This window comes from Notolepis coatsorum (genome assembly GCF_963971535.1).
Source record: "Notolepis coatsorum genome assembly, chromosome: 11".
NCBI lineage: Eukaryota > Metazoa > Chordata > Actinopteri > Aulopiformes > Paralepididae > Notolepis > Notolepis coatsorum.
In genome coordinates, this window is record NC_140175.1 from 50,721,866 (window position 1) to 50,738,795 (window position 16,930).

The window sequence follows — 16,930 nt, forward strand, 5'->3', positions numbered from 1 at the left end:
AGAATACCCTGAAGACTCTGGCAGGAGCACTCATTCAAGGGTACTATGACTATGCGTGCACCTCATGGTACCAAAGCACCTCAAAGGCGCTTAAAACAAAATTACAAACATCACAAAACAAACTGGTCAGACTACTACTTGACCTGAACCCCAGAACCCACCTCACCCCTGCCCACTTTGCCAACCTAGGATGGCTTAGAGTAGACGACAGAGTACAGCAACTTGCAATGGGCCTGGTCTACAAGATACACTATACGACCGGGGTGCCCATGTACATGTCAAAATACTTCCCAAAGGTCAGTGAATACCACAACCACTACACCAGAGGAAGCTCAACAAATCATGTTAAACCCAGATTCGGCTCAAACAAGGGACTAAACACGTTCCGCAATTATGCCACAACAATGTGGAACGCCCTACCCAAAGCTGTAAAGGAATGTGAATCCCTGCCCACATTCAAAACCGCCCTTAAAGAGCACCTACGGGAGGCTGCAATTCGAAACTGGCCACCGTAAATGCCCAAAACCCCCACCACCTCCTAATAGACAGTCTCCTCCCCACCGCATGTATATATTCCCTCCCCGCCGTATGTATATTTCCCTCCCACCCACCCACCCCCTCCTAATGTACAGTCCCCTCCCCATCATATGTATATACTCTGTCAGGATCTAGGGGTAACAGTACTGTATATTTGAATACCGCCTATGTCACAAATGTATCAGTACTAAATACCTATATGTCCCTATGCCATAAATGTCATGTATGTTGTGTATGTCATAAATGTCTATATGAATTGAAAATGGGGGACCCTGATGGAAACAAGACAAACGTCTTTCTCAGGTCTGCATCCCCTTAACAATTGTATGTATTGAGCCGTACTGTATTGTACCCATTCTGCAATCTGTTAAATAAAGTTTTCATTCATTCATTCATTTCAGTGGCCAATCAGATCGCACCAGAAACGGCAGTGGCCAATCAGATTCGCAAAACGTGAACGCGGAAGCATGAACCGGTTAGGCCATAGATATATATAGAACACGAACACTAAATAGCTTACCCGCGCTGCCGGCCAATGGAGAGCGACGTCACTGAACTGCCGCCATCTTGCCCAGGTCAGCCTTGAGTGAGAGTGAGTGAGCTGCACAGACAAAAATACTCATAACTCGCTGAAATATTGACGGATTTACAAACGGTTTGGTTTATTACAAGCATTATTAACGTGGCTATGATTCAAGCGGTTTGTAAAAAAAAACATCTTAAATTTTTTTTTATAAGTATGCAGTATCATAACCATAGATATCTATAGAACACTAGATAGCTTAAGGCGGAGTCACCAGCGTCACTGAACCGCCGCCATCTTGCTCCAGTTAGCCTTGAGTGAGAGTGAGTGAGCTGCACAGACAAAAATACTCATAACTCGCTGAAATATTGACGGATTTACAAACGGGTTGGTTTGCTATAAACATCAAATATGTAGTTATGATACTGCATACTTATAAAAACAATTTTTTTAAAGATGTTTTTTTTTTATCATAGCCACGTTAATAATGCTTGTAATAAACCAAACCGTTTGTAAATCCGTCAATATTTCAGAGAGTTATGAGTATTTTTGTCTGTGCAGCTCACTCACTCTCACTCAAGGCTAACTGGAGCAAGATGGCGGCGGTTCAGTGACGTCGCTCTCCATTGGCCGGCAGCGCGGGCAAGCTATCTAGTGTTCTATATATATCTATGATCATAACTACATATTTGATGTTTATAGCAAACCAACCCGTTTGTAAATCCGTCAATATTTCAGCGAGTTATGAGTATTTTTGTCTGTGCAGCTCACTCACTCTCACTCAAGGCTGACCTGGGCAAGATGGCGGCGGTTCAGTGACGCTGGTGACTCCGCTATCTAGTGTTCTATATATATCTATGGGTTAGGCTTCGAATAGACCCGCGTTTCTGCAGACCCCTCTCTGATCGGTAGGTGGCGGTAATGCCCCAAACAGTTGGTGGCCGACCGCCGTAAAACCCCAATAAGAAGAAGAAGGGATTTCTCTTTGATTCTTCACTCCCCCCCGGTCTATACTTAAATACACACCGTACGAAATGGCGGCTGCGGCTGGTAAGAATATCAAACGTTATTGTTGTTAGTTAGTTATATTTTTTATATCGTGCCTCAATATTTGAAAGGAAACCCTAGCTAGTTAGGTGACTAACATGGCAGCCTAGCGAAGCTAACAATGCGATGGATGGATGAATGGCTTGTGTCCGTGTTGTTGTTGTTGTTGTTGTTGTTGTGAATGAATGAATGAATGAATGAATGAATGAATGAATGAATGAATGAATGAATGAATGAATGAATGAAAACGTTATTTAACAGATTGCAGAATGGGTACAATACAGTACGGCTCAATACATACAATTGTTAAGGGGATGCAGACCTGAGAAAGACGTTTGTCTTGTTTCCATCAGGGTCCCCCATTTTCAATTCATATAGACATTTATGACATACACAACATACATGACATTTATGGCATAGGGACATATAGGTATTTAGTACTGATACATTTGTGACATAAGCGGTATTCAAATATACAGTACTGTTACCCCTAGATCCTGACAGATATGATGGGGAGGGGACTGTACATTAGGAGGGGGTGGGTGGGTGGGAGAGAAATATACATACGGCGGGGAGGGAATATATACATGCGGTGGGGAGGAGACTGTCTATTAGGAGGTGGTGGGGGTTTTGGGCATTTACGGTGGCCAGTTTCGAATTGCAGCCTCCCGTAGGTGCTCTTTAAGAGCGGTTTTGAATGTGGGCAGGGATTCACATTCCTTTACAGCTTTGGGTAGGGCGTTCCACATTGTTGTGGCATAATTGCGAAACGTGTTTAGTCCCTTGTTTGAGCCGAATCTGGGTTTAACATGATTTGTTGAGCTTCCTCTGGTGTAGTGGTTGTGGTATTCACTGACCTTTGGGAAGTATTTTGACATGTACATGGGCACCCCGGTCGTATAGTGTATCTTGTAGACCAGGCCCATTGCAAGTTGCTGTACTCTGTCGTCTACTCTAAGCCATCCTAGGTTGTCAAAGTGGGCAGGGGTGAGGTGGGTTCTGGGGTTCAGGTCAAGTAGTAGTCTGACCAGTTTGTTTTGTGATGTTTGTAATTTTGTTTTAAGCGCCTTTGAGGTGCTTTGGTACCATGAGGTGCACGCATAGTCATAGTACCCTTGAATGAGTGCTCCTGCCAGAGTCTTCAGGGTATTCTTGTTTACCAGAGAGGAGATCCGGTACAAGAATCTAGTTCGTTGGTTGACTTTTTTTATTACATTGGATGCCATTTTGTCACAGGAAAGATTTGCCTCTAGGATGGAACCCAGGTAGGGTTGTTTTTGTTGTTGTTGTTGTTGAATGAAGCAGGCGGTCAAGGACCGACTGGCCTACATTGGGTTGAATGGTCTGCAGGATGATCCAATTACTAGATGTTATTATTACACTAACATTACTTTATCCAGTAAAACGTAACGTTAATGATTTAACGCTAACCAGGCTGAACAAATACTAGCTAACGTGACGTCACGTGACACATGGATGTGTTGCCTTCTTCGATTGATGTGTTGTCTAATGTTTAGTTTGATGTTTTGCAGACTATAACAGCTACAGCCAGGCTGGGAGCCAGCAGGGGTGAGTTATTGAATGTTAATTGCATTTGGTTTGATTGATTGATTGAAAACGTTATTAACAGATTGCAGAATGGGTACAATACAGTACGGCTCAATACACACAATTGTTAAAGGGATGCAGACCAAAGAAATACTTTAGTCTTGTTTACATCAGGGTCCTCCATTTTCAATTAATCAAGACATTTATGACATACAGATATACAGTACTGTTTTAAGAAAAAGAGATAATAAAAAATATACATCCGAAGGGGAAGAAACTGTACATTGGGGGGGGGGGGGGGGGGGGGGGGTTTGACATTTACCGGGGCCAGTTTCTAATTGCAGCCACCCGTGCTCTTTGAGAGCGGTTTTGAAGGAGTTCAAGTTTCAAGTTTCTTTAATAGTTGTCATACAGAAGTACAGAATACTTTTGTACAAAATGCTTCTTACTGTTGCGCTCCAGAGACTGTGCATGACAAGATAAGTATGAAATAAAAACATAGTAAAAATTAGAAGAAAAAAAAAGAGGTCACAGTGTTCAGTTTAGACATATGTACAATGTTCGTAGACGTAGTTACCATACAATATACAATACTGTGCAGTGTACTAATATACAATACTATATAGTGCAAGGCATAAATGGACAAGGTGCAGTTTAGGTACAATTCACAGTAGGTGTACGAGTTGTAGTGCAAATCCTTTATCAATAAATATAAAGTGTAAGTGTGTTTGTGTGATCTAAAGTGTGGAGAGTGGGGAGGGTAGGGATTCACGTTATTTTACAGCTGATTGATTGAAAATTGTATTAACAGATTGCAGAATGGGTACAATACAGTACAGCTCAATACACACAATTGTTAAGGGGATGCAGACCAGAGAAAGACTTTCGTCTTGTTTACATCAGGGTCCCCCATTTTCAATTCATCATAATGTGTGGGTAGGGCGTTCCACATTATTGTGGCATAATTGCGAAACATGTTTAGTCCCTTGTTTGAGCCGAATCTGGGTTGAACATGATTTGTGGAACTCCCTCTGGTGTTGCGGTCATGGACTTCACTGACCTTTGGGAAGTATTTCGGCATGTACATGTACATGGGTATAGTGGTGTAGTGTATGTTGTAGACCAGGCCCATTGCAAGTTGCTGTACTTGTCTATTCTAAGCCATCCTAGGTTGTCAAATGGGCAGTGATGAGGTGGGTTTTAGGAGTAAGGTCAAGCAGTAGTCTGACCAGTTTGTTTTGTGATGTTTGTAATCTTGTTTTTAGTGCCTTTGAGGTGCTTTGGTACCATGAGGTGCAAGCATAGTCGTAGAACCCTTGAATGAGTGCTCCTGTTAGTCTTCAAGGTATTCTTGTTTACCAGAGAGGAGATCCTGTACAAGAATCTTGTTCGTTGGTTGACTTTTTTTATTACATTGGTTGCCATTTTGTCACAGGAAAGATTTGCCTTTAGGATGGAACCCAGCTGTGAGCCTATTCTCTCCCACATTGCATCAGTGGTCAATGGTTCACGTTGTTGTCTCATATTTACAGGTATGGCTCCTATACAGCCCAGTCCTCCCAGACCTATGGTCAAAACTCGCAGGTAGGTCATATAATTGTGGACTGTTATGTAGGGATTCACTTATCCCTGTATATGAAGCTTATTTGAGAAAGTGCCTGAGGATTCACTCATTATTCATTCATTCAAACATTTATTTAACACTTTCCGTGCCAGTCCTATATACCCCGTTGAGTGCAAACGCTCTATTCAATGACAGAGTGCTCACATTTGTGAACGCATAAACTATATCTTAAATTATGGCTAATGTGTCTAATACAACCGTCGCTTATCAATGACTTGTTTGCAGTCAACATTGTCGAAACGGATTGTTTTTTAATCGGTTAATTTCCGTTTTATACCATTTTGAAAAACGCTCGTTTTTTGAAAGTTTCAGAAAAAAATAAAGATTCCACATGAATCACCCTTTACTGGAATACACAAAACACGTTGTCATTTTGTCGGCCTATTTATAAATCGTTTTCAAATAAACGCTAGATTATCGATAGTATATGTGTATAGTGTGTAGTAGTATATGCACGCTATAGAAGCGGGCTGAAAAATCTATTATCTTATTTCCTGATCGCACACACACACACATACACACATACACACATACGGGACACATTGATATATAGGTGAAAACAGCTCTGATTATCCCAAGACTGGTAAAATTGATTCCTTACCTCAGCTCAGATGTTCTCCAAAAAGATTATTCCAATTCCTGATCGCCATTCCAAATATCGATCGTGTTTATTGATCCATCGCTGGGTGGTCGAAAGACATATTCCACGCTGTTCTGATGGTGGGCGATGACTGCAATAGGCTCGGATTACATGCCTGACAAGTAAAATGTGGAATCCGGACTCTTTTTTTTCCATGCGTTTCCTTCAGTCCAATCCAATGTGGTGCAGTACCATCCGGAGAGACAATAGGGGGCGGTATTTTCCAAATTCGAGCTCAGAGAGAGTGCCAGTGGTAACGTGAGGCTAGATTGATGAAATATGAATGGAAATCGCTAAATAAAGAAATATCTTGTTTCTGGCACTCAACGGTTGGCATGAAATAACGAATTATGCCATGGCTGGTACTCAAAGTGTTAATATGCATATCTTTTCAGCAACAGTACAGACCTTTTCAGCACACAATAGTATTCCTGTCTTGTTGCTCAAGGCAAATTTATGAGATTTTAGTCAGAATCTAGCTGTATGATGCAAGATGTTGAAAATAACCACAATTATCCTTTTAACTCATTCAGCACCACGCTTTAAAAGATAGGCATTTTCAAGTTCAAGTTCAAGTTCAAGTTCAAGTTCTTTAATAGTTGTCATACAGAAGTACAGAATACTTTCATACAAAATGCTTCTTACTGTTACGCTCCAGAGACTGTGCTAGACAAGATAGTATCAAATAACATAATAACATAATATAGCATGAATTTAGAAGAAGAATGAGGTCACAGTTGTTCGGTATAGACATATGTACAATGTTCTGAGTTACCATATAATATACAATACACAATACTATGCAGTGTACTAATGTACAGTACTATCTAGTGCAAAGCAGAAGTGGGATGAGGTACAATTTTAGGTACAATTTACAGTAAGGTGTACGAGTTGTAGTGCAATCCTTCATCCATAAATATAAAGTGTGGGGAGTGGGTGCTACAGTGTGTTTGTTTAAAGTGGGTGTGTGCTATAAAGTGTGTGTAGTGGGTGCTACAGTGTGTTTGTTTAAAGTGAGTGTGTGCGTGTGGATGTGTGTGCTATGTGTGTTTGGTGGTTGTTGTTGTGTAGTGTTCATTCATTGTTCGTTTAGCAGCCTGATGGCCTGGGGATAGAAGCTACTTCTGTGACACACATTTTCACTGTGTGTCACGTTGTTTGCAGAGCTATATCTATATTATAGCTATGGAGACAATACTATGGTTCATTTGACAGTCGCTATCTCTCGTCCAACATGTAAAAAATTGTTAATTTGTTCATGTATACGTATACGTGTTATCCCGTGGTGAATATTGTATACAATTGAATATTGTATAGTTTCAGAGTGATCCGTGCTAATTCCTGGAAGCTGAGTTATGGAGCGCTATGTGAATTTAGCTAAAGTTGTTTGCGTTGCTCGCCTGGACACGTTACTATTTCCAAATCAAAGGTATATAATAGGTATGTTTCATCATGAATGAATCAAAGGGGGGGCGGGGGTCGTTTTTTGATGCTTTGATCGCCACCAACGGCATACGTTGTGGACTAACGTTACACACACGTTCGGATCGAGGTGAAGACATGCTTGGATCAACGCAAGATTGATACCATATAGCCCTTACCTTGACTAGGATGTACCCCAAAAAGAATATTCCAATGATCTGATCACGATTCCAAGTATTGATGTCCATCGTGTCACCAACATAATCCACCACACATCATGCATCTTCGCAATCCGACCGTTATAACCGCAACCCTTGCGAGAGAAAAGAAAATGACCCAGAGACATTAGATCAACGCACAGGCCAAGATACAAGGTTACAAAGGGTGCTCGATACCGCCGTCTAGCTAGATGCGGCCGGTATTGCACTTTGGCGACCTCAGACTCATTCCTATGGTAACACCATATGGATGGATAATGAATAAAAATATCGAAAAAAAGGAAAACCGACCCAGAAACGTATTAACACATGTTTGGCACTCAACTGTTGGCGCAGAGAAACATATTAACACGTGATTGGCACCCAAAGTGTTAACACTTTCAGTGCCCACCACGTGATAACACGTGTTATCAGCCCGACGCCTGAATGCCCACCACGACAATTAGCGTGTTATTTTTTTGTTAGCGATATGAATTCATATTTCATCAACCGAGTCTCCCGTTGGTAAACCAGCCCCATCAGGAGCTCAGATGTGAAAAAACCGCCCCCTATCGTCTCCCAGATGGTAATGCACCCTTTTGGAATGGACTCAATGAAAATGGATGAGAAAAGAAAAATCCGGAATCCACATTTTACTTCTCAGGCATGTAACCCGAGCCGATCGGATTCATTGTGGACCATCAGAACAGCATGGAATTAAGCATTACATCACACGCAGGAGTGGTTTGTGACCAATAAACCATGCCTAGGGGTGGTTGTTAGGCCCGAGGCGCAGCCGAGGGTCGTTAGACCCCCCTAGGCATGGTTTATTGGTCACAAATCACGACTGCACGTGGTGTAAAGCTTTTATACAACTGCCAGATTCATCCAACCTTATTTCTATACAATAAACACACATTAATCGAAGATTTATTGAAAAAACCATCCCCCAGAAAAAGTAGTTCCCACAACTCCATGTGGAAGCAGCTTGAAGTGCATCCAACCAAACTAACACATCCAACTGTGTATTATTGGAATGATTGAGAGAAGTTGCCTCATGTGGAAGCAGCTTGAAGTGCATCCAACCAACTAACACATCCAACTGTGTATTATTGGAATGATTGATTGAAAATTTATTAAAACGTTTTCTTTGCCCTATAGGAAAAAAACGTTTTCTTCGCCCTATTTTTTTATTTATTTCTTTTAGCCTAAACTTAACCAGTTGGAAACCAGGGGTACAGTAATAAAATTAGCAATCAACCAATCAATCAATTCAATAGACCATGCTCACTTAAAACAGCGCTGCTTCTCTCTCAGTCTGACTCCCCCGCTGTTGCAGACAGGAGTGTGTGTGTGTGTGTGTGCGCGTGTGTGTGTGTGTGTGTGTGTGTGTGTGTCACAGTGTGTGTGTGCGTGTGTGTGTGTATGTGTGTGTGTGTGTGTGTGTGTGTGTGTGTGTGTGTGTGTGTGTGTGTGTGTGTGTTTGTGGGTACGCCAGCGTCGGACAGTGTGAGAGAGAACGCTGCAGTCGGAAAGTAGGAAGGAAGAAATTTAAATCAATCAATTAATCTATCAATCAATCCGCGATTTTTCTTTTGTTCTAGATTGAGTCAAGACCCATCAATTACATCATCCAACATTGTTTAAAATACTAACACATTCCCCTTGACAGAATCGCTTCATATTTAGTCGTTATGGTGCTTTCAACATAACCATTTGTTGTTCGCGATCCTGTTTTCTCCCGGAGTGAGCCGGGGAGGGTTATGTGATTTGGTTGTGGGCGGGTCCTGAGCCCAGGACCGTGGATTGTTGTCAATAAAGACGTGTGAATGGCCAATCAGAATCGAGAAATTTGCATGCCGTTGTATAATATGTGTTTACAGTATGTAGTGTTGGATCAATAAAAGCGATCGATTTTTGGAATGGCGATCAGGAATTGGAATGATCTTTTTGGAGAACATCTGATCTGAGGTAAGGAATCTATTTTACAAGTCTTGGGATAATCAGAGTTGTATTCGCTGAGATCTCAGCGTTTGCCCTATGTGTGTGTGTGTGGGCGATGGCTTTGAGGAAATCAGAGAATCGATTTTTCAGATCGCCTATATAGCGTGTGTAACTGAGGGGTTACAAAACCCTGACTGTATTAAAGATTGTGATAGATTAAACCACTGCTAGGTATGTACTTTAATTACTGGCCAGACAGTACATCAAATATAGATGGTGAACACTCATAATAATACGGCATTGACAAAGAAATAGTATTTGAGGGTATTTTATTATTATGCAACATTAGGTTACAGAATGAGAATTAGGGTCGTGCTTGTATGGCGAAGAATATGCATAAAGTCAGTCAGTAGCATGAGTCACTGGGAATAGCAGGATTCCTACGATGGGTACTAGGTTGACGCCACCTGGCGTATAATAGCAATTATAGAAGGCAACGCTGGTACCGCCTGGAGACACTGGGTTCCTCTCAGAGTTGTAAGGTCTAGAGGATAGAGGAATGTTCGGATACTCAGTCTGATTCAATGAAGAATAAAGGGACTTCACGTACAGAAGCCAGTCCTTGTAAATCCAACGATCAGCAGCAAAAGCAATAACTGTAATCCAATGCTCGATAGCAAACGATGATAGCTAGCCAGCCTCTGTCCATGAGGCCAGCCCGAGTGTAATCCTCACGAGGTTAAATCCCAAACGATAGTGGAAATCAACGAGGCTCTTCTCCGGGTAACACGTTCTAAATCAATATAATCCAACCAGTAATGGTTCTGCAATCGCCGCCGCTGGTTCTCCTGTGCACATGTCCAACGGTTCTCCGACTAGGCCTCCTCGGGTACTGGCAACGTATTTAGGCCACGCACCCTGGCTAAGGTTCACTAGCTAACACGAACGAACCGTTAGGTAATGCTACACACGAACGAACTGGGTTGCACGATATACAATAAATGAACGACTATTTACTTCACATTAAACTAGGTCGAACTTGACGTTACTGCATTAAACTCTGACACTTTACTATTCTATTCGCACGTGTTCTCAACGCACGGTTGCTCACTTCACTACCCGTTGACTCGGGATGAACTTGATGAACGAACGAAGGAAGTGCTGCTGTGCGCACCTTGCGCCGTATATATACTTAAGTGATTATCTAGTCCCAAACCTCAGTTCTTGTCTGGAATCAATACGCTGTCTCCGGGCATGTTACGACATGCCTGAGCTTGTCTTTGAACCTGACGTTGGGGGCTTGCGGGCTGGCGCCTAGGGCGCTATCCAATAAGGAGAGCGAATATTACTATGGTTCGAACGCCGGTTTAAAGGGATATACCGTGTATATATAAATAATATACAATGTATATAAAACAATAGATGTAGATTCTCAGCTTTAATCTGGCCCTTCACAACAGCGTGCATGAATGTTCGAACTTAAAAAAAAATAAGTTTAAACGTTTTTTTATTTTTATTTTTTTACTATCCTCCAACTAAATCCTCAATTTGAATAAAGTGATTAACCCATTCTCTGCCGGGCTTATATCCATCCTAAACCATCCTCTGCCAGCGCTATTTGTCTATGGAGATGTTCACCTTCTTTGCAGGGCTATAACTTTTACATCATGTGACGACTTAGATTCTCTACCTCCTCAGGGGTATGAAAGCACATCATGTGAAGCACTTATATTACAAAGAGATGAATTATTAAAAAAATTATTAAAAAAAATTAATAAAAAAATTATTAAAAAAATAAAAAATGAATAAACTTAGACTCTCTACCTCCTCAGGGGTATGAAGACACATCATGTGACGACTTAGATTCTCTACCTCCTCAGGGGTATGAAAGCACATCATGTACAACACTTATATTACAAAGTGATGAATTATTAAAAAAATTATTGGAAAATCAATAAATCATATTAAAAATCAAAATAAATAACTTTGATTAAAATGTGCCCCTTTCTACCTCCTCAGGGGTATGGATGCACATCAGGTTAAAAACTAGATTACGACGTGACCCCTCATACCTCCTCAGGGGAACGGGTGAACATCAGCACAAACAAATCTGGAAACTGGAGTGGTCCCTTGAGCCCATAATGGTTCTCTTTTCTGCCTCTAGACCCAGTAGGAAGCCAAGCAATGGATGAGGACCGTGCACCCCCCCAGCCGCCGACCACTCTATACCAAACTAGTACTAACCTACTGGGGAGTGGCCGCCCGCAAAAACCAAAGCCCTAACCTAAGCCTAAGCCTGGTCTAGAGTGTAACTTCCTCGTAACTGGTCTACAGGAGTAGAAAAGCAGAAACCATTCAAAAACAATGTAACTACAAACAACCGACCTTAACTAACTATTTACCTATCTATCTAAGTATAAATAACCTAGACTCTCTACCTCCTCAGGGGTTTGAAGGCACATCATGTGACGACTTAGATTCTCTACCTCCTCAGGGGTATGAAAGCACATCATGTGAAGCACTTATATTACAAAGAGATGAATTATTAAAAAAATTATTAAAAAAAATTAATAAAAAAATTATTAAAAAAATCAAAAATGAATAAACCTAGACTCTCTACCTCCTCAGGGGTATGAAGACACATCATGTGACGACTTAGATTCTCTACCTCCTCAGGGGTATGAAAGCACATCATGTGAAAACACCTATATTACAAAAAAATGAATTATTAAAAATTAAAAAATGAATACCAAAAACGACCTATAGAGGGCGCCATCCCGCTTCAAAAGAATGGACCAAAAAATGAATAAAATTCTCTACCTCCACAGGGGTTTGAAGGCACATCATGTGACGACTTAGATTCTCTACCTCCTCAGGGGTATGAAAGCACATCATGTGAAGCACTTATATTACAAAGAGATGAATTATTAAAATAATTATTAAAAAAAATGAATAAAAAAATTATTAAAAAAATCTAAAATGAATAAACTTAGACTCTCTACCTCCTTAGGGGTATGAAGACACATCATGTGACGACTTAGATTCTCTACCTCCTCAGGGGTATGAAAGCACATCATGTGAAAACACCTATATTACAAAAAAATTAATTATTAAAAATTAAAAAATGAATACCAAAAACGACCTATAGAGGGCGCCATCCCGCTTCAAAAGAATGGACCAAAAAATGAATAAAATTCTCTACCTCCACAGGGGTTTGAAGGCACATCATGTGACGACTTAGATTCTCTACCTCCTCAGGGGTATGAAAGCACATCATGTGAAGCACTTATATTACAAAGAGATGAATTATTAAAAAAATTATTAAAAAAAATTAATAAAAAAATTATTAAAAAAATCAAAAATGAATAAACTTAGACTCTCTACCTCCTCAGGGGTATGAAGACACATCATGTGACGACTTAGATTCTCTACCTCCTCAGGGGTATGAAAGCACATCATGTGAAAACACCTATATTACAAAAAAATTAATTATTAAAAATTAAAAAATGAATACCAAAAACGACCTATAGAGGGCGCCATCCCGCTTCAAAAGAATGGACCAAAAAATGAATAAAATTCTCTACCTCCACAGGGGTTTGAAGGCACATCATGTGACGACTTAGATTCTCTACCTCCTCAGGGGTATGAAAGCACATCATGTGAAGCACTTATATTACAAAGAGATGAATTATTAAAATAATTATTAAAAAAAATGAATAAAAAAATTATTAAAAAAATCAAAAATGAATAAACTTAGACTCTCTACCTCCTTAGGGGTATGAAGACACATCATGTGACGACTTAGATTCTCTACCTCCTCAGGGGTATGAAAGCACATCATGTGAAAACACCTATATTACAAAAAAATGAATTATTAAAAATTAAAAAATGAATACCAAAAACGACCTATAGAGGGCGCCATCCCGCTTCAAAAGAATGGACCAAAAAATGAATAAAATTCTCTACCTCCACAGGGGTTTGAAGGCACATCATGTGACGACTTAGATTCTCTACCTCCTCAGGGGTATGAAAGCACATCATGTGAAGCACTTATATTACAAAGAGATGAATTATTAAAAAAATTATTAAAAAAAATTATTAAAAAAATCAAAAATGAATAAACTTAGACTCTCTACCTCCTCAGGGGTATGAAGACACATCATGTGACGACTTAGATTCTCTACCTCCTCAGGGGTATGAAAGCACATCATGTGAAAACACCTATATTACAAAAAAATTAATTATTAAAAATTAAAAAATGAATACCAAAAACGACCTATAGAGGGCGCCATCCCGCTTCAAAAGAATGGACCAAAAAATGAATAAAATTCTCTACCTCCACAGGGGTTTGAAGGCACATCATGTGACGACTTAGATTCTCTACCTCCTCAGGGGTATGAAAGCACATCATGTGAAGCACTTATATTACAAAGAGATGAATTATTAAAATAATTATTAAAAAAAATGAATAAAAAAATTATTAAAAAAATCAAAAATGAATAAACTTAGACTCTCTACCTCCTTAGGGGTATGAAGACACATCATGTGACGACTTAGATTCTCTACCTCCTCAGGGGTATGAAAGCACATCATGTGAAAACACCTATATTACAAAAAAATGAATTATTAAAAATTAAAAAATGAATACCAAAAACGACCTATAGAGGGCGCCATCCCGCTTCAAAAGAATGGACCAAAAAATGAATAAAATTCTCTACCTCCACAGGGGTTTGAAGGCACATCATGTGACGACTTAGATTCTCTACCTCCTCAGGGGTATGAAAGCACATCATGTGAAGCACTTATATTACAAAGAGATGAATTATTAAAAAAATTATTAAAAAAAATTAATAAAAAAATTATTTAAAAAAATCAAAAATGAATAAACTTAGACTCTCTACCTCCTCAGGGGTATGAAGACACATCATGTGACGACTTAGATGCTCTACCTCCTCAGGGGTATGAAAGCACATCATGTACAACACTTATATTACAAAGTGATGAATTATTAAAAAAATTATTGGAAAATCAATAAATCATATTAAAAATCAAAATAAATAACTTTGATTAAAATGTGCCCCCCTTTCTACCTCCTCAGGGGTATGGATGCACATCAGGTTAAAAACTAGATTACGACGTGACCCCTCATACCTCCTCAGGGGAACGGGTGAACATCAGCACAAACAAATCTGGAAACTGGAGTGGTCCCTTGAGCCCATAATGGTTCTCTTTTCTGCCTCTAGACCCAGTAGGAAGCCAAGCAATGGATGAGGACCGTGCACCCCCCCAGCCGCCGACCACTCTATACCAAACTAGTACTAACCTACTGGGGAGTGGCCGCCCGCAAAAACCAAAGCCCTAACCTAAGCCTAAGCCTGGTCTAGAGTGTAACTTCCTCGTAACTGGTCTACAGGAGTAGAAAAGCAGAAACCATTCAAAAACAATGTAACTACAAACAACCGACCTTAACTAACTATTTACCTATCTATCTAAGTATAAATAACCTAGACTCTCTACCTCCTCAGGGGTATGAAGACACATCATGTGACGACTTAGATTCTCTACCTCCTCAGGGGTATGAAAGCACATCATGTACAACACTTATATTACAAAGTGATGAATTATTTAAAAAAATTATTAATAAAAAAATTATTAAAAAAATCAAAAATTAATAACTTAAATTATCTATCTCCTCAGGGATAGGAAGACACACCATGTGACGACTTTAATTCTCTACCTCCTCAGGGGTATGAAAGCACATCATGTACAACACTTATATTACAAAGTGATGAATGATGCCTAACCCTAACCTTAACCTTAACCATGCCTAACCTTAACCTTAACCTCAACCATGCCTAACCTTAACCATAGAAAGAATATTGCCACTCCCTAAGACAAACTCTAACCTTAACCAACTCCGAAACAATGCCTAACCTTAACCTTAACCATGCCTAACCTTAACCTTAACCATAGAAAGAATATTGCCATTCTCTAAGACAAACTCTAACCTTAACCAACTCCGAAACAATGCCTAACCTTAACCAGACCCTAACCAGAGCACTAAACTTAACCAACTTGACGTCTAAAGCTTAACCTTAAAGGCAAAGCTAAATAATCAAGGTTAACCCTTTCACTATCACACCACAGAAGGATAACCTTTCACTACCACACTACAGAAGGTTAATCTGTCACTATCATACTACAGACAGTTAACCTTTCACTACCACACTATAGACAGTTAACCTTTTCACTATCACACTACAGACGGTTAACCCTTTCACTTCCACACTATAGAAGGTTAACCTTTCACTACCACACTACAGACGGTTAACCTCTCACTACCACACTACAGACGGTCAACCCTCTCACTATCACACTATAGACAGTTAAACCCTCTCACTACCACACTATAGAAGGCTAACCTTTCACTACACAAGAGACATTACATGATAGAATGTAAACACAGGATCTTGAATCATGAAGTTATCTGCCTCAACACCAGAGAAGGCTAAACCTTCACTACCACACTACAGAAGGTTAACCTTCCACTATCACACTATAGGAGGTTAACCCTTCCACTACCACACTACAGAAGGTTAATCTGTCACTATCATACTACAGACATTTAAACTTTCACTACCACACTATAAACAGTTAACCCTTTCACTACCACACTACAGAAGGTTAACCCTTTCACCATCACACTATAGAAGGTTAACCTTCACTACCACACTACAGAAGGTTAATCTGTCACTATCATACTACAGATAGTTAACCTTTCACTACCACACTACAGACAGTTAACCTTTTCACTATCACACTACAGACGGTTAACCCTTTCATTATCACACTATAGAAGGCTAACCTTTCACTACCATACTACAGAAGGCTAATCTGTCACTATCATACTACAGACAGTTAACCTTTCACTACCACACTATAGACAGTTAACCTTTTCACTATCACACTACAGACGGTTAACCCTTTCACTTCCACACTATAGAAGGCTAACCTTTCACTACCACACTGCAGACGGTTAACCTCTCACTACCACACTACAGACGGTTAACCCTCTCACTATCACACTATAAACAGTTAAACCCTCTCACTATCACACTAATAGAAGGTTAACTTTTCACTACCACACTACAGACAGCAACTGGGCTTGGCTATGACCTTGACCCTGGACCTCAGCACAACACACAACTAAGTTGTAGACGGCTGACGTTAGGAGGCGTCGGGACGTCTGAAGCTTAAACTGTAAGGCATAACTAAATCCTAAACCCCCCCCCCCCCCCCCCCCCTGAGCACACAACACCTAGAACCTGGGGTGACACCCGAGGTCCCCTCCCACCAGCTTGGGACAAAAATTGCATACAAACCCCCCCCCCCCCAGACACCCCACGGAGCCCCCTCAGACAGCCAGGAACCGAGACAGGTCCCCTCAC

The 16,930-nt window shown here is 40.3% G+C and overlaps 1 protein-coding gene across 1 annotated transcript in view; it reads left to right on the forward strand.

Moving 5' to 3' along the window:
- Positions 1 to 2,017: 2,017 nt before the first annotated feature.
- LOC311237293 (uncharacterized protein) overlaps positions 2,018 to 16,930 on the forward strand; it is a 111,658-nt gene continuing 96,745 nt past the window's right edge. Inside the window, exons 1-3 of the mRNA XM_084325100.1 lie at positions 2,018 to 2,110; positions 3,640 to 3,676; positions 5,188 to 5,239. Coding sequence (XP_084181226.1) covers positions 2,095 to 2,110; positions 3,640 to 3,676; positions 5,188 to 5,239 — 105 coding nt within the window. The 5' untranslated portion in view covers positions 2,018 to 2,094. The remainder of the gene's footprint in view (positions 2,111 to 3,639; positions 3,677 to 5,187; positions 5,240 to 16,930) is intronic.